The sequence below is a fragment of the Anser anser genome (genome assembly GCF_964211835.1).
Source record: "Anser anser genome assembly, chromosome: 1".
Taxonomy (NCBI): Eukaryota; Metazoa; Chordata; class Aves; order Anseriformes; family Anatidae; genus Anser; species Anser anser.
This window is the reverse complement of record NC_139720.1, coordinates 39,885,775-39,908,111: the sequence shown is the minus strand read 5'-3', so window position 1 is coordinate 39,908,111 and position 22,337 is coordinate 39,885,775. Positions and strand designations below refer to the sequence as shown.

The window sequence follows — 22,337 nt, the reverse complement described above, 5'->3', positions numbered from 1 at the left end:
GAGAAGCAAGAAGCAAGAAAAACTTTTGCAGTAACATTCAACTTCAAATTAAGACAGAGATTTAAGAGCCTAAATGAATATTGCACATCTCAACTCTCATGTCAGTACAGACATAAAGTTCAGTTCAGTTGCCCACTCATAAACAGCTAATGCTCTTTGATCTTAAGGGCACAGATTTTCCCACAAAACTTGGATCAAATCTACTGCCCCTAACTAGATATCTAAGACACCCTACAGCACCTAAATTGATACTAGCTGACATAATTGAACAAAACTGACATATTTGAACTACTATCAACAGTCAGTTCGGGCTCATCTTAAGGCAGCTGATGGTTGAGGCTCATCATCTAGTGGCTAGTCAATTGGATCACTCTCTGTACTCTGCTGACTATATTGACTAAATTTTGGGACTCCAGTTGTTCCTATCCAGTCAGTTGAAACGTCCTGCAATATTCAACACATCCTCACAGAGCTGGTAGAGCTACAGCAGACATGAATATCTCATGTTGTAGCTGGAAGCCTGGTACAACACCTTAAGGCAGATGTTATTATATGTCTATGAACACGTAACTGAATCCAGTCCAAATGAACCGGAGCTTATACATAGATACCTACTTATCTAGATAAACGCAGATGTCTTGACTTCCAGCTGAATCCCAGCTTTGGTGTCAATGATTACAACTAGATTGCCATGTTTACGTATGGCTTGAGTTGGTACTTGTGCCAAAATTCCCTTACTGTCCTCTATACTGGCTTATACTTTGTCTCTATTCTGGAGTGCCCAGACTAGCTCTGTAGGTAATGAATTCAGGCATCATTAGCTCACTCTTTTGAAAATTAAACTCTGCCCTTGCAGATTCCTGGACCTAGGTCTACAAACTCAAACTTTGTTGTATCAACAAAAGGCAGCATGGACACAGAAACTATTATTGTCTGCAAACGGTACAGTAATAGCTACCTGTTCAGACTAAACTTTAAAGATTTAATAGTTTTGTCCTTCACATGAATCATAACTCCACACAAAATCACAAACACACCTGATGTAGATGCCAAAGCAGGGCACTTCCGTGTGCCTTCTAGCTTATGGGCCTCAGCCTGCTGCCACTACAGTCAATCATAGCAAATTCCACAAAATAGTTTTTACTGCACATCAGTGACATAGCACAAACAAGGAAATATATTCTAACATAACAAAGAACTGAAATGGGGGGGGGGAACATTTCAGTGTTGCTACTGTTAACTTAAATGGAATTTCTTTGTATTAATGTTTAAATTTGCTCTGGGGTCTGAAGATCTCATTATGCCCTATTCAGTCCTAACCTTGCCAAGAAAATACTACAGTAAATTCTTGCTTCTCCCTCAGTGCAATAGATTAAAGCATTTTACCTTTGACAATGTGTTCCAGAGATCATTTCTGGCTGCATTGCCATACTTGTGAATGGTTAAATAGTCCTACAGAAATAAAAATACAAATACAAATCAGTATTACTATACACAAGCCAAACAACTAGAGCTGTGAATCATTGCTAGTATAAGTTAAATCACATTAATGTTTGCATTTGTCAGAAATCTAGAAATATACAATATGTTCATCCTAAGGAAGAAAATAAACAGTTTCTTAAGCTAGTTTACAACGCAAAAATTATTGCTAAGAATTTTCACTTACAACATTCAACGTTCTTCTTTTTCTGTGTAAGTTAATCTATAAGCTAAATATTTTGCATATACTTTAAAAGTAATTGTCTAATCTCAGTATGGATTCCTAGGCAAAGAGGAGAAGCTTCTGAAACATAGTTCCACTTGCTATTTGAATGAGGACATTCTGTGTCTAGTGTGAATAATTTCATAGAAACACGGGATCACAGAATATCCTGAGTTGGAAGGGACCCAACAAGGCTCATCGAGCCAGTGTGTGTGCAGCTGGCCTAGGGTGGTTATAGAAAAGTCTTTTATCTTATAAAAAGATCCCAAAGTTTGGAGATCTCTAGATCTTCATAACTGTAAATGCTTCATTACATTTTCATACAATGCACTCAAACTCCTCATCTACACTATATTGCAAGTAAAGAGACTCCTATCACTCTTAGGTGGTGGTTATTCTTTTTAATTAATTATTTGCAGATCATGGAATTATAGAATATCTTGAGTTGGAAGGGACACACAAAGATCAACAAATCCAACGCCTGGCTTCCACACAGGATCACCTGAAAATCAGACCATGTATCTGAGAGCATTGTTCAAACGCCTCCTGAACTCTGGTAGGCTCGGTGCTGTGACCACTTCCTTAGGGAGCCTGTCCCAGTGCCTGACCACCATTTCAGTAAAGAACCTTTCCCTAACACCCAGCCTGACCCTCCCCTGTCCCAGCTCCATGCCGTTCCCTCGGGTCCTGTCGCTGTCCCCAGAGAGCAGAGCTCAGCGCCTGCCCCTCCGCTCCCCTCGTGAGGGAGCTGCAGGCCGCCATGAGGCCTCCTCTCAGACTGCTCTGTTCTGGACTGAACAAACCAAGGGACCTCAGCTGCTCCTCATATTTCTTTCCTTCTAGATCCACCCTGATGATTGCTAGATTTATTACAACAGATTTAATTGAGCAATATCCTATCATCAAAACTACAAACTCTTATCTAGGGAAATCCTGATGCGTCAATGTCAAAATACCTACTACAGACAACTCAGGCTTTAACAGATTACCACAAAGGTTTTCCACCTTCACAGTGGAATGCTACAGCGGAAAAGAGGTGACTGGAATCAAACTCTGTTTTTGCACAGGTATACATGTGTATTTTCACAACATACATGACTGAAGGTCTGAGGGAGTTATAAACTGAATGCTTTCACTTCTTCAGACATAGTTTCTATAACTGAGAGTCCATTCTTCTCCCATGGTAACCAGAAATATAATAACTGATAAGCTACCATCATATTAAATTAATTTCTGAAATTATTAGGTTAAGCATATCACCAGGTTGGGTCTGCTCTGTTCAGGCCCAAAATGCTTCTCTTTTTCACAGTCATCTGGAGAAACAACACTTAGTTTCCCACCTTCCTGTGTCCCTAGACAACAGCTCATTCAAATACAGAAGTGAAATTCAGCAATGAGTGTTTGAATCACATATATTTCCAGCATTTTGATTAGAAGAATTAAGTGAAAAACCACACATCAGAGATTGTAAATCAATGGGTTACGCTGCATTTGAATTTCCACCATCTTCACTTTACACAATGGCAGGAGACAGACCCTAATTTACAGCACAATGATAAAACTGGGACGAATTTGCTGACTTTGTTATCTGTGCTTTGTGTGAAGTACGATACTTTGGGAATAATTAGTGTTTGGAAAGCAAATTTTCTGATATACAAATTGTAGCACCTGTGACAGATTTAGCTTTTGTCAGACAACTCATAGTACAACAGGCAGCAACTCCCATTTAATCACAGGCTAGGAAGGCTAAATGAGAACACTGACTCTCTAAACGCAGTACGAGCCTTAACAATGCCATGGGAATAACTTGGAAAAAAAAGACAACATAATACAGGCTGCACCTATAGCACACTGTGCTTCCATTTTGTCTAAAAATACAAAGTCATCTGAGGCAGAGTGAAATATTAAATAGCTTTCAAAGCTAAAGAAGTTGAATTGCAAATTAAAAAGCTAAAATAGGAATAAACAAAAGTAGGACGAGGTAAATAAATAACAACAAATATACATGTGCACTCTAAGTGGTGCTAGAAAACACTGCATGTTTTGGTTCTTCTGAGAGTTGTTTTCAGAATCATTACACAGCAAAATAAAATGGGTGGAACACTTGAGGATTTATGCTTTGCTCGCAATAATCCTGTTAACCAATCTACTATTAGACATAAAATTTTACGTTTACTTTTTGCATTCACAGAGACTACAAAGGGATGAAATGCTTCTGTCCTATTTTGCTTTTTAGCTACCAGTACACAGGTAGCTCAACACCAATGGTTAAAAATTCATTATCTTCCAATCTTACATGTTTTTAATATTAAGGAAAACAAAGATAATCATAATATTTACCATGAAATAAGAAAATACAAAGATAAACACAACATAAGAGTACAGTCCTTGTACCACAAAATTCGACTATACATTTTTTCATTGCTTCATTAAAGCTGTATTTAGACCATACACATTAACTCAAAACAGGAATTTTACCTAATGCATACTACAGAAAAAGCAGTCTTAAGTGACAGTATGCATCAAAACATGTTTCTGACAGTAAATCTACATTGCAATTCAAAATCTGAGTGCAGTTTTTACAGGCACAAAAGCATAAAGCTACTGAACCAAGTCCCATCAAAAGTCCTCATTTATCAGCATTTATCAGTTATTATTTATCATTTATCAGTTATTATTTTCAACAATAACCAGTAGCAGATACCTAGAAAGGGTACAAAACAGGGCAAGCACACAGCGATACTTCCCCAGTATGCTCTCCCAACATCCAGGACTTCATGCCCCAAGGAATCCTGAACAAATTAATATCTTTGAATTTAGTAATCTTCCATGAATTTGGCCAGTCACTTTCTGAACCCATAAAAATGTTGAGCATTTGCAGTACTTCATAAAAAAGCATTTCACTCTTCAGTGATCTATTGTGTGAAGATGCCTTTGTTCCAACCATCTGTCAGTCAGTTTCATCTGCTGCTCCCTAGTTTTGGCTCTAGAAGAGACAGGGAACTACTGCTTCCTACTCTACTCTCTCCAAGCCATTCTTGCTTTACAGATCTCTATTATAAGTGCTGTCATACCAGACTTTGCTTTTACACTGAGGACACCACCAGACCCAGACACTCCCCACTATGCTGCCAACTTACGTTTGTTACCACCATCCAAGCTAATGTCTTCAAAGCTAGCTAGGGTTGAACCTAGTTAGGGTTACCATGACCCACAGCCTTAAGTTTCATTTCCAAATTAGCAGCTCCTCTTGCAGTACCTTTCATGGATAGTCCTTCACCTTCAAAAAAGAAAAGGCTTACACATATCAGCATCAAGTACATTCCACAAAATATTAAAACAGGAGTCAAGAGATCTATCCATACCCTGGTTGTCTGTTATAAGGATGGAACAAGCAGGAATAGAATCAATTTTTCCTGCTGGAGACCCATATCTAAATCTTAAGTAGCTTGCAAAGGGAGAGAAGCTATATTCTCATTCACTGTAATTCTCCAGGACAGGAATATTTACTACCTCTTTGCCTTTATATTGAATAGAAAAGAACTAAAGCAAAAAGAAGAGAGATGCAATCCACAGAACATGAAAGGAAGATGACACTGAAAACACAGCTGCCTGAATCTAAGCTGTGCTCTGCACAGCTCCAAAGGAGGTAAAGTGACTTAAAGCAGCTTTCTCATAAACACATATGCCCAGAACCATCTGGCTGCGAGGCTTCTTCCCATCACAAAATTGCATGTCTATCACCTAGAAAAGCTGTTCCATCAACTGGAGTATTCTGGAGCATGGAGAGAAGCCTCAGTCACTTTCTCAACTTTCAGCTATAACCCTAGCATATGTGTCAGGAGAGAAACATCATGAAAACCTCTTTAACTACCAAAGATTCTAGAGGGCTCTTCTACAGCTCCCCCTTTCTTTCTCACTGTAATGCTATCTTTAAATGTTTTCTTTGTCATGGGGGAAGTAGAAAGTTCACTGGTCCTGGCACAGTGTCTCAACATGAAAATTAAACAACCACACACACAAAAAAAATAATCACAGGATACCTTCACCTCTATCAATAAAAAAAATGTAATTGGACAATGTGGTTTTGTGACATGTGTTCTAGTAGTTTTTAATATCAAATTCCAAAAAGAAATTCAAAATCTGTCATTCCATGAAAACAGATTCTAATTATTGCACAACCAAAGATCTAGCAAAAATAAAATCCCAACAGATTTAGACTGTAATATAATGTTTTGTCAGATAGTAATCTTAATCCTCCCCAAAAAATAATTTCAAATTATTTTATTACTTGAATTTATTACTTGAATATTGAAGCAGATGGTTTGAACAGTAGTAGAAATGTGAAAAAAAAATGCTAAAGGATTTTGAAAGATGTAATATTGTATTGATTAAGCTCGCAGTCCCCTTGTTGTGTTAGACTTCTTTTAAGTAAAAAGAAGATTACTCTAAGGGAAGAAGTCTTTTATCCTTTTGCAGTCATAGTTCCCTCAGTACTGCGAGGGACTGAACCTCTTGGCTTCAAGAAAATGAACTACCCTACCATCCAAACATGATAATGCTCACAAGTAATAAAAGGTAGTTACTGATAAATTCAAAGAAGTTACAAAAGTGTACAGGGGCAATAAGTCTTCAAACATATATCTTACTTTCAAGGGAGACTTCAGATCTGTAACTGGGAACTGAAACATCATTTCTAGGACCAAATTCCTTTCTCAGTTTATCAGTGTAAAGCTGATTGGTTCACTGAACCAATCAACTGTCCCCGACTTATATGAGTGGTGCTGAGATCTAAATCAGATTAACATTGAATAACTTACTCTTTCTCCTAAAGGTAAATGGGAAATCCTGCTACATGAGATGAGTGAGGAAAAAGTAGCAACATATTTCGTAGCAACATTCTTCTGAATGCCCTTATTTCTCAAGGCTCACGAAACAGCAGTGTTGCCTCTACCTTCCTCTTTTGTCTTCTATTCCTGCTCCTGGATCCATATTCTCTTCCCTTCAGCCTACAGTATGTTCTTGTTGAACATTTTTATACCTGATTTCTGTATCTGACCTAAGATTTAGAGCAAACAATAAAAACATTTCTTTCAGGTGGAAAACAGGCTCTAAGGTTCTGGCTATCGAATCCAGTGTGGGTCTTTTTTTGTTTGTTTGTTTTGTTTTGCTTTGTTCGAATTTCTGTACTTAGTTAAGTACATAGAGCATAGTGAAACTATGCACTGAGTATTATGAAAAAGATCAGACAGAAAGAAGTATGCTGGTGATTTTAGGAGACTGTTAAGAGAAAGATGATCAATCAAATACAGGTCTCCATCAACAGACCTCAAATATTCGAGAGAAAAGTTTATTTTGAAATGCCTTTTAAAATGGAGATGTTCAGATGCTCTTTTCATACTAATGGTTGATTTTAACATTCCTAATCAATAAGCTATTTTTTACAGTGAATTAGTTAACCTACATTAAACCTTATAATAGAGAGGTTCAGAACTGAAGTTGACTAAACTCAGTGGCTTCGAGTCACACTAAAAACATCATGATGAAGTAACAGCTTCAGTTTTGAAAGTGTCTGCATGGGGCTATAAGGTTTAACTAATCCAATTACAATTCACACCTTCAGCTACTTCGAATGAACTTTCACTTGTCCTTGTATAAATGCAGATTAAACCTTACCTTATTTACATGAAATTAAAAACAAAACTCTGAATTAGCATTTTACAAGACTTTGAACAATCAAAACACATTGCTGCTATTTTTTTTCCTTCTTATTTCTAATAATTCTGCACGTACTAGTGGAGCTACCTGTTGAATCTCGTCCAAACAGAGATTTCTTGACTAACATATTTTAAAATTACTAGTAATTCTAGCTCTCTTCGCTTTCTGAAAGTGGCGTTCCTGTAAGATGTCCTGGCCTGGCAGACAGGAATGCTTTTTACTTTTTTTTAACCATCTCCAACTCATTTTTGTCTTTTGTCTTTAAATAATGACACAAAATAATTATCTGCTCCTTATACAATCATACTTTCTCAATTGCTATTTTATCCAGTCTGTATTTTTGCTACTGGGTGCATTATGCAAGCAGAAATTCTTAACAGCAAGTAACAATTTACATATTCCCAATAATTTTATTGATCTACCTCTGGAGAACCATGTTTAAAATATCCAATGTATCAGCAACTTCTTAGCTAACTTCTAGATTCAAATGCATAATTAGGTTAAAAAAAAAAAAAAAAAAAGTTAAATACAGCCTGAGAGGTATTCATTGTACTTTAGATGCATCGTGCAAATACTCATTTCAGCTGTGTTCTGCTTTCTTTTTGGGATAGCAACTCTGACATTGCAAAAAATCACAGAGATGGAAGTCTGTGGAATCACATCAACGTACAGCAGCTGAAATTTCAGCCCTTTATTTTCAAAAGGTACATTTAGATTTTTTTCACACACAAGAGTAAAACAATGCTTACAACCATCAGCAACTGGAAAACATCCACTGTCAACATGTCATATCTGTAATTAAATCATTATATGTGAACAGCAAGCTATAACTACTAATCAGGAAGAGTGATATTGGAACCATATACAGAAATAAATCTTAATTTTCTCTAGAGCCAATGATGCTGAATATGCCAGCATAATTATAGTATTTTACTTTTTCCTTCTTTTTTCTTTGTAATTCATAATACTCCTATCTGTTATAACAATAAACAGATCAGTAGAACTGACATTTCTGGTGTTTTATGGGTCAATGAGATTTTTAGCATTGATTTCAGTGGGAGAAGTATTAAGGCAATGTTGAGAGTATCTCACCCATAGTGTTGAAAGTGTAACATTCATTTAGAGGATAGACAGGACCCAGTCCATGTCCTAAACAGCTCTCTGTCCAGGCTGAGACATGAGAGAAATTGTTGAGAGAAAGAAGGAGGAAAGAGCCACCATTAAATCAGTGGGACTGCTTGCTTTGTTCTATCTGCTTCTTGTTGTTAAGGAAAGAGACCAGTACTGTAAATCAGAAGTAATCCAAACAAAATCAATATGGCCCTGTCATTTTCATTTCAATGTGAGAAAAGAAACTCCAACCAGTGTAAGACACACAATTTTGTAATTAATACTTCTTCTGCATTGCAACTCAGTGAATCCAAGGTGAATGGGGAATCTAAATAAAAGAGATCAAAAATTTATACTCAAGCAAATTTCCAGAGTCATACACATTACTTTAAAATATATCCTGCTTTGCTGAGAATCCTTTTTAAAAGATCAGAATTATTATATTGGGAGGTTCATTTGCCTTATTAAATTCAGCTTCACCCATTAGCTATTAACATAGAAAGGAAGGAGGTTCCATTTTTAAATACAGCAACAGCAATTTCAGTGTGGTGGCAAAACAATTTGCATTAGAAGACTAAAGAAAACTGTTGAAAGGATCAAAGAGTTATTGCCTACCAGAGTCTGATGGTGTCTGCTATGCAGTGAGACACCTACTAGTATATTAAGCTTGGCTTTAAGGAAAAAATGTATTTGATGTATTATTTTGTAGGGGTACTAAACTACTGAACTAAGAAAAAAACTTACAGAAATAAAGTACTCTTTGAAACTGAACTGCATATATTTGATTGAATTTGTACATTCGTTTTAGTTCTGCCTTGTTTGGTTGCATAATACATTTAAACCGAACCAGATATTGCTCAATAAATATATTTGCAATGAATACAAAAAATGATGGAATGTTTTCCAGAGATATTTGGACGGCACCTGCTAATTGTGACAGGTTGGCTGCTCATTCCTCTGCATTAACTTGAACTATGCCCGGGGACTGCTAACAATGCAAAAAAATCTGTGCTATATATTCTACAATATTCTTTTCTATAGAAACCCCAGAATAAGAGAGAAATCAATACTACTTACTGTGAAGAGGTCACCATAAATCACTTGAGAAAACTTATTATAAACATGATTTGCATGTCACTGTGCCTAGATCATAACAACCTGCAACATTTGTACAGTAACACTGAGTAACAGATGGCAAAGCAGTAATAGTGAAGTTTCGACTTTGCCTTTAAGTTACATGTTGTTTAAATCAATCTAGCAAACATGGTGCAAACGACCATCATACAGTACAGTGACTAAAGCTGCATTTAACTTTTCAAAATGTAGACCCCATAAAAAATCATTATCATTTACATCTGCATACATGCTACTATATCTACCTAATTCTATTTGCTTTTTTAATTTTGAAAAACAGAGCATTATCCAATCCACTTGATATTCCTCATTGTTTAAGTAGCGTGCACTATAGCAAGTAAACTAAACTGATATATCTTATAATAATATAGTCAAAACATATCTGTGTGTAGGTGGAAATCTGTCCCAGGTCAAGCCTGAGGGGTCCTCAGCCAGAAAGACAGACAACACGAAGACACATGATGATGTAGCCTTCTGCTCAGGATGCTGTTGAGGACACTGCTTAATATGCTTTGCTGGGAAGAAAACAGCAAGATCCTCCTCCATTAAGCTAAACAGAAGTAGATTTATTTAATTTCTTATGTGTAGTAAGTATTAACTCGGGGTTCAATCCTGCAATCTTAGTGCTGGAAATATTCCCACTGATTTCTAAAGAGCTAATGGGAATTTTGATTGCACAAAGAATCACATATAAACGTGTACTTCCAGCACTGTGTAAATTCCATTGTGCTGGTTTATAGCAACAGAGATGAGGTTGCTAGTAAGCTTGTAGCAGGAAAACAGTACAATTTTATTCCAAAAGAGAGCATTTTCTTAAATAGCCACTCAGCCTGCTGATACTATCTGAGAATTCATAACTGTAATTCTTTCTTTTAATAATTCCTATCATAAAAATGGAGAAAATAACCATAACTGAATTTTACATGCAACAGAATAAGAGAATAAAGCTCACTGAAAGCATGCCAAATGAATATGTATGTATTACGTGTAATATGGTTGACAGTAACATTGCTGTAAAGGGTGATCATGTTCCGAGAAAACAAACTTAACAACTTAAGCTGTGTTTATATTAATTGTTTTTCTTTTTGGAAGAAGTTTTAGCAATGGAGAAATAAAGCAACATTTTATTCTAGCTGCAAAATAGCACGACATTCTCTTAATGAACATGACGCTGACTGTAACCTTGCTCTGACAGTCGGCACTGGGAACATCACCTACTACTGAGGTTTAGCAGCACCTGCCATTACAACTCTTTATAGCTTTCTTTCTTGTGACTTCCAGTTTGGCCAAAATGTAAGTGCTTGAGCTGAAATCTTATCTTGAAAATGTTTGTCCCATTCTCCAAGATTTCTGTGAACACCAAAACAAAAGTATAAAAAAATCATTTCTTTTACTTTTTCTTGGCACTTCTCTATGAAAAGCTCTACTGTCACCATGCATTGGAGCAGAGGTCTAAAGCCAAGAAGGAAAGTGATCTTGTTTCAGGAATGTGTTTTTTCTTAAGATCATCTTTAGATGATCTAGCAGCTAGATAGTCTCACTCTCATTCTATGTTGACAGCTCACAGTTGATTAAGCTTAGGATGAGGTTAGAGTCCTTAAACAAAAAGTGAAGAGGCTGTCTTTCCCATCTTTCAGCAGTCTTGTGGGCAGAAGGCACTCCAACAGCCTGGGAAGAAATACGTCTGACCCAAATGCACAGGGGACAAAAAGCAGAGCAGAGAGCAGGGAAATAAGTTAATATAATCAAATTGGAATATTGTAATTATGCAACATTTTAGGAAGACGTTTTTCTCTGCATAGCACCTAGATTATACTGGACAAAAAAAAAAAAAAAAGCAATCGTGAACAGTTGCTGTTATAATGTTATAATTGTCAGTGCATTAGATAAAGCCCTATGCCCTTAGTTAGGAGTCTGTGCAGTGACTGAAACCGATAAACTGATAAACCGATATGAAGTCTGTTTTGAACATCTCAATTTGTTTATAATGCTACTTTGAAAGAACATCTTCTCAAGATTCAAAATACATGACCAAATTTCATGGAAACTTTGGTCTTGATTACACTGGTCCAATTTCACCCCAAATGTGCAGGCACTCTCACTGATTTATTTACTGCAGCATTAACTGTATGATTGGCATTTTCTGGAGGCCCACATGGCTGTCCCTAGAGGCTGAGCTGTAGCTATGCTGAGTGCTCACAGCTGAAGATGAAGCCAGTGGAAACTGCTTTGAATGCTTAAATTGCTCTGATCCATAAGTGCTAAGACACACGGGAGGGAAAAGTGCTGTGTACTGGGCATCTGATTTGACATGCTCCACACTTGTGTAACTTCTAACTTAAATTTCTGTGGGCCTAGATCTCCTTTTTTAAAATGAGGCTAGCACCACCACCTCCCTTCCTACGAAGCTGATGTGTTCGGTTCATTGGCTGTTGGTGATGCACTCTGAAACCATGCTGGCTGGCATTTAAGAAAATCATATGTAGCAGTTATGAACTGGGACTACTAAGTGAATGAAAAGTATAGAAAAAAATGCATGGAAACACAATTCAATTAGCATGGTCTACTTTTGAGTTGAATCAGATAATGTCCTATGTAGAAAATACTGGGCATTTGCATAAATAAAGGCCCTAGTTAAGGTGTATACAAGAAGAGGAATAACTAAGTTTAAACGCAGCATTTCTCAGTAGCCATACATTTAACTATGTATCTTCAATCACATTTTTGCTCTAAACAGAAGCATTTTGCTGTACACGTGGTAAACTCCAAATTGTCTTGGACCTAGAGGAAAGACTTCCATTTTCTGTAGTGATATATGGGTCTGGCCCTTACTATGCTGCACACCTTAACGCTTTCAAAGGAAAAACAAGCAAACAAACAAACAAACAAAAATATTGTGACACTGCATCTCACAGAAGATTCTTAAGTAACCTTTTACTGACCATTTAAGTCATGGTGACAAAAGCTACAGAAAATGCCCATAGCACTGAATTCATTTAAAAAATTTAAACCTAAAATCCGGAGTGATATAGAGTAGAAGCACAAGAAATGCTGAGGGGCCAGAAAAGGCAAAAGATGTTATCAATCTCATATGACATGCAGTGTAGAAAACAGTGATGTCAGCTCCTTTGAGATTTTCTGTGACTTCCTATGTCCTGTTTTTAACATGCTCCAGCTGTCCTGTTGACAACTGTCAGTAAAAGTGAGAGAGTTTGAAAAATAAAGGGCAATTAACTTAAGGACAGGTCATAGCTAGTACACCCATGATGTTCGTCAAAGTCATATACTCTGTGCTTTTCTAAACCAGAGCAAATGGATGCTGAATTAGCTGAAAAGTACCTCACTCAACATCCACTAAATGCACCAGCCAGCAGAACTGCAACATCAGAATTTCACGATCAGTAAAGATGCTCCTGCCTTGTAGCAAAAGTTATATCCTCCCATTGAGCTGAGGAAAACCCCAGACGGTTCCATATAAGCTATTGTTCTCGAGAGAGCATCACAGCTGATTGCTTCACTAAACCTAACCCTAAAGTGCCTTTTTTTTTTAACAGAAAACTCCACTAATAAGACTTAATTATGTCTAATTTTAAACACCATACAGCTCACTGTAGTAAACTGGGAATAAAGACACAATAAAAAGGTAAGATAAAATGGGTACATTGAAACCTGTTTAATATACTACATAAAAATAGTAGGCCCTTGGATAGAAGCAGCAATCAGTATGGAAAACAGCCCATATGAGCTCTATTTTATGTCTAGAAGGTTTCTGATAGGGTTCCACATTGATGGCTGCAACAATTCAAACAGAACACAAGCATGCATAGAGGTGTCTAAAAAGCAGGAAATACTAAGCAGTGTGGATGAAGGAAACTCAGTCTAACTAGCTGGCTTTATGATAGTAAAAAGTGTCTGAAATTTGAGCCTTGATGTATTTAACAGCCTTCATGTCAGATTTCCCCAGATAGCTCTTCTGAAAGGTTGACCAATTTGTTTCAATACAGTAGCCACTCAACAGCACGAAAAAAAAAAAGGACAGTATATATCCAAAAAACTGTATGGAAATTTTTCTTCCAAAGGTACAATGTGAAGCCTAAAGTACAAAAGCAGTTAATTTATCACAGAAGCAGGGATTCCTGCAGTAACTAATTCAAAGTGCTGATGATGCACTAAATCAGGGTGAGTGATGAACACACACATAGCAGCAAGTGAAGTTCAAAAGGATACAGATCTATGTGATCAATGAGCTGCCACATGGCAAATGAAATGCAGTGTTGACAAACGTACAGTAATAGAGATGAGGCTCCAAAATAATCAAATCAAATATAAGAAAAATGTAAATTAACCAGTGCAGAAAGGTCTCATTACAGACTTGGTGGTGCCTCTTTATACACATCTAAGTATCAGACCTTCAAATCACTGGGCTCTTTCTCTATATTTAAATGGGGGAAGAGAACACTGATAACTTGAAGAGATGCATTACATTAAGGTAGTAAAACTTTCCTAGAAATGTGTCCAGTGGCACCAGTCATGAAAGCAACAATTCATTTCAGGCACATAGATTATGAACAACAGCCTACAGATGAAAATTTCACACAAATCTAATATTAGATTGCATATAGCTGCCCTGAGTGATGACTGAACAATAATGTCAACTTTGGTGTCTTCTGCTGACCAAGCCTCTTCATATTCCAAGTGATATCCTAGCTGATTAATGGCCTTTTGACTGAAAAGCAACAACCCTCTAAGAAGAGTCCTGAGAATAGTATTCAGTTACATGCACCCCTTCAGTTTCCATGGAGCACAGCAAACGTGGTATATCAAGAAAGACGTCAGGACTTTTAAAAAGAAAGAAATCTCCCAGTATAAGAAGGAAAGGGTCATTTGTTTTTTTCTACAAACACAACAGTTGTGACTTTTGTGTGTCCAACTGTTACCAGCTATGGCTATTATTGATGTTATTCAATTACTCATTACAGTCAATATAAGTGTTTTCTCTTTTGTTTTTGTCTATGGCCTGCTACGTGAAAACCGAGAAAGTTCTGTCTTTGTTTCTAAATCTTGTGTTTGAAAATGTCACATGATTCAAGACACCCTCTGTCTTTGGAAGGCTTCCAGAAAATCATACCTTCACTAAGTATGGCTGCACTTTTACAAGGGAAATTCCACACTATATATTCACTGTATATTTACAAGGACAGGAGCAGGCCAGTTATTCTCAATAGATATGAATCTCTCTAAACCCATGTATTCTATAAAACTGAGTGTTACTGCTACATTTTTACTTCCTCGCAGACTCCTCAATAAAACCATTTGCTGAATTGTGGGCATCGTGGGCTCCTTTATACATTTGCTTCAGCTCATAATCATTGTCAAAAATATCCATCAAAGAGCCCTGCTTCCCTTCATCGACTTTTTCCTTCTCCTTTTTAACACAATTGATTGTTTTCTTTGACATGTAAGGGATTTTTCTCCCCCAGGCTATCTTGACTTGTTCTTCAGAAAGTCCACCTGCCAGGTGATAGCATGTAATTAGACCAAGACAATATAAGTGGCAAGGAACAAAAAAGGTAGATACCCCATTAGCTTCTTCCTATAAACTTTATCCTTTCCTCTCCTCAGTTCAAAGGCTTGTTAGCACATTTTTTGTAGCTTCTCTTATATAAAACTCTAACTCTGCAGCTCTTAATTAGATGATGAATCATACTTTGACTTCAATGAAACCACAAACACTCAACACAAATGCAAATAAAGGGTTACTCATTTTGGTTTATGGTGGTGTACTAAGACTACAGGAATACTCTTTCTTATCATCTGTGAAACACTAAGGATGCAACTAACACACTAAAAAGAACTGAAATAATGATAATTAACACTGATATGTTCTAATGTACTGGAGGCTAATGACAAATAAAGCAAACCAGATAAACCAGAGGTCCTTCAGAACTCAGTTACTCAGTAAGCCATTAGAATGACCCAAGAGAAATGAACCATCAAGTTTGCTTTTAGAGTGTTTGTTACTTGAAAAGATTTGAAAATAGTAGTAATAAAGCCTTGCTTTTGCAGCTTGAGATCTGCCATTTAGTTGAACACCGGAATTCCATAATAAAACTGGATTCAAGAGAACATAATGCTAAATCCCAAGTAATAGTGCTGGGGCTAAAGAGCTAAAAAGCCTAAACAAATGCACAGTAGAAAGGGTAAATAAGTCATCCATTCCCCTTATCTTTACCAAAGCTAGCATTCCAACTCTACAGTACAGGGACACTATTTTGTTATCTATAAACTACAAAGAATTAATGAATTAGAGGCATTTCCAATTGTGCAACTTGTAGTTTATGAACAAGCTTATGAACATTATCTTTCATTTTGTCCAACTCAGAGATATACACACGGAAAATCTCCATCTGAACTTCAATTTTATTTTATTCTTTATAAAAAGAGGTAGAATAGCATCTTCCAACTAATGCCAAGTTTTTAACTACTTAGATTTTTTTTAGATATTTACAGATAGATTTTTCACTGAAGTAGATAACAGAATAATTTCTATTAGAGCAGAACCAGTGAAAAGCAGTAACAATAGGAAATCACTCAAGCCAACAAACAAAGCCCCATTACAACTTTAAGGTAAATATGATTATTTAGTCTGGTCTAAACTTTTTTATTTTTCCAAAATTTATTTCAGGACAACTTTCACATTGTTATTTCTCAGGCAAATGTAGAAGAAAATAGAAAAAGCAGGTTTGAGATGTATGTATTAACACCTTCCCTTTCTGAAATTCTGAGTGAAATGCCTTTGTGGGAAAGCTGAATTTCTTTATGAATGTATCTGTGCAAGCAACAGTTTTTGGTTGGAATATGGAGTGTGCTGGATAGAAGTCTTATTGGCTTAAATGAGATGAGGATTTCACCCTTAACATAAACAAGATTTTATGAAGGAAACTTTTGAGTTCAAGATTTCTTATCTGGGTGAGATTAAGTAATTTATCTGAACTGATGTTATAACTAAGGAAATGAGCCAAATGGGCCCAATAAATAAGCTATCCACAAAACATGAATGCCCTGTAAAACCTCCAAAAAGCCAGCATGTTTTCTTTCATAGCCTACCACATGGAACACACCTCTCTATGACATAACCAATGCATTCATGTAATTTTTGTTTTATATTTTGACTTCTAATTCATTTTGGTTAGAGGTAGAATTATTGTGTTAAAAAAAATGACCTGATCCCAGACGTAGTTTATTTAAATTTCAAAATGAAAAGCTTACTAAGAACAGATAAGATTGATTGCTCTTTCCATCTTAGCATAATTGTATTTCAGGTGAACATCAATTTACTTTAAAGGACACTTCTAAGTAGCAGGCTGCATCATACATAATTCATCAATCACAGCTGCCTGTAACATGATTTACTCAAGCAGAATTCAATGGAATAGAGGGAGTCGCATTGTTTTTTATGCTGTGGCCTGTTTGTTTTTAAATAGTTTACGAAACACTCATTTGCACTGTATTATTGCTGAAAAGAGTTCATCCTTGGTTCATCAGCAGGTTGAATTTCTTCATACAGAAATGTTACCCCTTCAGATTTCTTTTAAAAGGTAAAATGAGTCTTGAAAACATCATTAAGGCAAAGAGCACTAAATGTTTATGAAAGTTAAAAATAGAGCTCAAAGATTTTTATATGGGGTAGGAGAAGGCAAAAGTATTTACCTGAAAAGCATTACTAGTTTTTAGTGCTATGTATTTTCTATCTGCTTTGACGTCATTTGTTATTGCTTTCTTACCAGCATGCACATGTAATTGAAGAGAAGTAGCTCCTTCCTCAGATAGCCCTTCACACGGTTGGCTCATGGATAAAATGGCCTACACTTGATAATATGCACAAACAGGACACAAAACTGTGCATCAGATAAAGTGAAATCGCTAAATACAGCAAGAAATAGATGTGACACTTTCATTTACGGGGACACCGCCTTGTCTGCTATACTGCTCACTGTTTTCTACCAAATTCGGCTTCAGGGACATGTTGGTGCCTCAGACAGTCCTGAAGTAAAGAACCATTTTCACAAACAGATGCAAAGAGAGCTTTAAAAGAAAAAAAGAGAGCAAGAGAAGTTGCTAGAAATACACACTTGCACAAAGACAGAAATTTCTTTACTTACTTGTAAACCCATTTGAAACACAGAGTGACCCATAAAATTAGCCAACATTCGAATTAAAGCTGCACCCTGTGGGAAATGATACAGGAAAAAAGAAGTTACTGGTTTTGCATATCAATATTATACAATCACAATTTGAAGTATGCAATTCCATTCAACAATATCATCTTAGAAACTTGTGATTGTGATAATTTCTAATTGTGCTGGATTGAAAAAAAGAGAAAGAAGATGCAAACATTTACAAGGAAAAGTGAGTTGGTTGCCCCAACCCTTCTGTGCAATCAGCAGTACTGCAGTTTTTAGTGAGGGCAAAAAACAATGTCCATGACAAATTCTACCACAGTGATTATTCATCATATTTTTATTTTAATTATACTACTGGAAATAAGGATTTACTGATAGTAATTCCTTTATAAAAGCCTTCAAGACCTGGTGATCTAGAAGTGGATCATTTTCATAAGAATTTTTTAAAATGTCAATATCCATACTTGACTTTATTAATAGTCAGCTTATTTCTCACAAGATCATGCAAAGAGGTTAAGTATTTGTATAATATATTTCTTGTACATATACCAGTTCTTATCCCTTGCCCCTTCAGGCAAAGGAGTAAGATCTAAAAAAATTCTTTTGTTTCACAAGTGATTCCAATTGTCAGTACTCATACTAAGAACCAGACATACACTTGCCAGACTACCTTTCTTTAAGGCTTCCCTTGTGTTTTCCCACTCCTTCTCAGTACAACCACAACTGCTGTGCATTTTCCCCTTGCACAACTGCTCTATTTCAAGCAGAAATACCTTCACAAATCTGATGATTTGGCTATAATATTCCACTTTGCAGTCCAATTTCAGGAAAATCAGCATCCCAATCCCGTAACGACTAAACATGTTATACTTAATACTGATCACTGTATGAGAAGGAGGACAGTTTGGATTTCAAAATGGTGAATCAAAGGCCATAAGAAAAAATGATGTTGGAGCATGATGTTAGATGTAGGTTCAGGAATTAGGTTAATGCTCAGTTAGAAAAAATAAATTAAAAAAAAATCACAGATTCAGAAATTCCCAGGTACTAAAGCCAAAAGGATTGTTATAATAAAGTAATATTACTTCCTGCATTAACAGAAGTAAAACAGTAATTTAGGTAAAAACCCTATTGCTTCTCTTCCTACAACAACATCTATTTTAGAAAGATTCAAGAAAAGGAAAATGTTTCACAGTGTAACATAGCTTGTCAAAACTAGTATTTACTCTAGCTCTAGCATTTAAAATGTGAACCTTTTTTTCTAATTTGAGTTTCTCTAGTTTCAGCTTTCAAAACCAGAGTTTATGTCTTTTCCTGTTAAAGTTCAAATTAGTTTTGGAATTCAACAGTTGTCCAATTTTTAGACTGTTTAACACATGTTCTACTGATTTTTTGTGCAGTGCCTATTTTTGAAGTAATGAAGGAAGCATCTGTAGTAATCAACATTTTAAACAACAATATGAATCAAAAAGATTAATAACTTCTTAGTAAATCATAAGAAAGCAAGTTTTTCACATAGGCAGCAACAAATAATATATAGTTAATAAAGTAACTGAAGAAAAAAAAATGAGTTCAGGAGACGTTTGTAATTGCTTATAAGAAATGAACAGCAGATAAACCAAAAAAAAAAAAAAAAAGGTGTTTGCATTATTAGTACTATGCTGTGTTTTTATGGTGGTACTTAATCTTACCAGGAGACCAATCATATCAGGAACACACGGCACTATAAAAAATAATCCCTATCCACACAGATTATTATCAGAACAGACAAGACTATAGGTCAGGAAGCATTATTACCCTCATTTTACCAGAGGAAAAGAGTGAGTAAAGTTCTCAGAGATGTTTAAGCAGATAAATAGCAGATAAATCTGTTTAAGCAGGTAAACAGCAGACAAAAAAAAATTCAATAAAATTATAAATCCTATTTATTTGGTAACTAACTTGGAAAGCGCAACCCAAAACATCTGTAACAGAACCAAAACAACATAAAAATATAAAAGAGATCAGTCCAAATCCTTAACAACAGTCATTCTTCCACTCATCACACATCCTTTTTCCTGCTCACTTCTCAGTATTCCAGGGTCCTCTTCTTCATTTCTCAGGGTTTAAATTTCACATAGTAACAACAGACACATATTCATATAGGTACCTTAGCTCTACTGATTTCCGTGAGAAGTAAGTAAACAAATGCCTTCATATGATCTTGCCCACAGAGTCTTTTTCTATCTAGAGACCAAGAACTGTCAGACAGACATAAAATAATTATAAAATTGCTCTCACAGCTCTCATTTGGCCACATCGTGGATGGAACTATGGCTGGCCTTTACACAGCAAACAAAATAAAAAAGCAAATAAAGACTGAACAGGAGATCCAAGGCACAAAGGCAGAACTACTCTCTCTGGATCCATTTGTTTTCACAGATACTTTAGAATTACTTTCTAATTACCTTCAGGAAATCCAGAAGTCCATTTACAACATCCAGAACAACAATGTGCCTGACCCAATTCTGCTATCTTCCCCACACAGTTTGCCTATCTGGATGACTTATTTGCTGAAGAATAGTACAGGAAATGAGAGAGAGGGAAAACAGAAAACCACACAATGTCAAGGGGTAAAAAAAATGTCTTGAGGAGAAGGGAGGAGAAACAGAGGAGCATTTGGTGGGAAGGGAAATGAGATTGGAGGAAGGAATGGGAGAAAGACACTTATTTCACCATTTTTGCACTTCAAAGGCAGGCAAAACAGAATAGTGACACATTCCTAAGAAGACACTGAAGCAATCAATACATTCCCAGGCCTAGGAAGGAAAGGAGAAGACAACTACGCTGATAGTCTGGAGATGAAGAGAAACAGGTTTGCAGAGGGTGGGATTGAAAAGTCTGAGTAACTGTCATAAGGAAGGGGGACTTACTAAAAGATGGGCTTGGAGGACGATCCTAACTAGAGGGATGTGGCAACGGAACAGTATGTTCAGCTACAAAAGCAATGGAATAAATACTTTCAGGATTATCTGAATGGCCCCAAATGCTACCATTTTCATTGTATATCCACATAGCAAGCAGTGAACTATAGGTCCCAGAGAACCTGTGTTTCCAACCCTCTGAAAGCTTCTCTGACCTAGACCTAAACCTACATATAAATCCTAAATCACAACAAATCTGTCCTGCTGCAGAGGATGCTCTTTCGAACCTATCAGCATCATTCCTTGAACACCCTGACATGCAACCGATCTGCTCCCCACTTCATTCTCAGGGCCACTTCTACTCCGCCAACATTTGTCCAACCAAGGAATGATGTATGGAGTCTTGAGAAGTGAACCTGGCTCTCTTACAGGGCACAACAGCCATTTATTGATGATTTAAGTGCTTTCCTCCAGGCAGTGGATGAATCAGTACCCTGTCAAGAGGTAAAAAGCATTGGTTTAACAGATCTAGTGAAAAGCAATTCCTTCCTATTCACAAAAAATATCTGCATTCCTGACGATACCGAATCTGGCTCATCTTAAAACAGGGAAAAGCTATGTACCCCATTTAAATAAAAGTTTACTCAGGCAAATATACTAGATACTCAATCAATGACTAATGGCACTACCTAGTTCTGGTGAAGCACTTTTCAATAGCAAATCGCAAAGTGCTTTGTGGGACATTGGTATCAATACCCTTCCCATTACAGAAAGGGAAACTGAGGCACACCATAGTGAAATCATTTACTGAAGATCACCTAGCACCTTCATCATGCAAACTGACATAGGTGGAGGTTCCTCAGCCTCTGCAATGTGACACTACTGCTGGAAAGGAAGGTAGAACATCAGCTACTCCATGGAAATAATTGCATATGCAGACCTTGTCTACAAAGTCCTCCTGGGGAAAAGTATGCTCATTGACAATTAGTCAATAATGGCTGAAATGCTGTAAATTTATTCTCTTTCTTTCCGTGAAGAGACATGTTTGCACACCCACACCATGGTAAAGACCATCCATAATAAAATGAGGAGCAAAATTTCTTTATATGGGAGATGAACTTGTCTAGAAAATGCAGACTCACAGTTAAGTCATCCCGTCTAATTCTCTCGTGTCAACGTAAAATAATATGATTTCAACCTTGATCTCATATTAAATTAAGCTAATTTTTAAAGACTCACTCCTGTGTTTTGTGATCCTGTGGCATCACCACAGGTCACAATTACTCTAAGTTAATTTAATTCTCTTTTTAAATGATCCAATTTTACTATATCTGAATTCTTAAACTAATTGTTTCACTTGCAATTTGCATTCCGTAATCATTTCTTATACAAAAGAAAGTGCCAAACGGAATTTTCTCCAGTAGGAAAAAAAAAATTTGCCATAAGTTTTAACCCACAAAAATATCACTATTACCGTACTACAGGGTACAGCCACACAGCATGGGATGCATCTGACTAAATGCAGATATCTACAACACCTCTGTTTACAATTAGTTTAGTGGTCTAGACTTTCTTTACATTCAATGG

The 22,337-nt window shown here is 36.4% G+C and overlaps 1 protein-coding gene across 4 annotated transcripts in view; it reads right to left on the bottom strand.

The window, feature by feature from the left end:
• The window catches only part of TRHDE (thyrotropin releasing hormone degrading enzyme), a 204,799-nt gene that overhangs the window by 68,483 nt on the left and 113,979 nt on the right, over positions 1–22,337 (bottom strand). For all 4 annotated transcript variants that reach the window (XM_083820162.1, XM_083820163.1, XM_083820164.1 and 1 more), the window contains exons 7-8: positions 17,827–17,892; positions 1,387–1,452 (exon numbers count right to left, since the gene is read on the bottom strand). In XM_083820162.1, the coding sequence (XP_083676288.1) occupies positions 1,387–1,452; positions 17,827–17,892 (132 nt within the window). The remainder of the gene's footprint in view (positions 1–1,386; positions 1,453–17,826; positions 17,893–22,337) is intronic.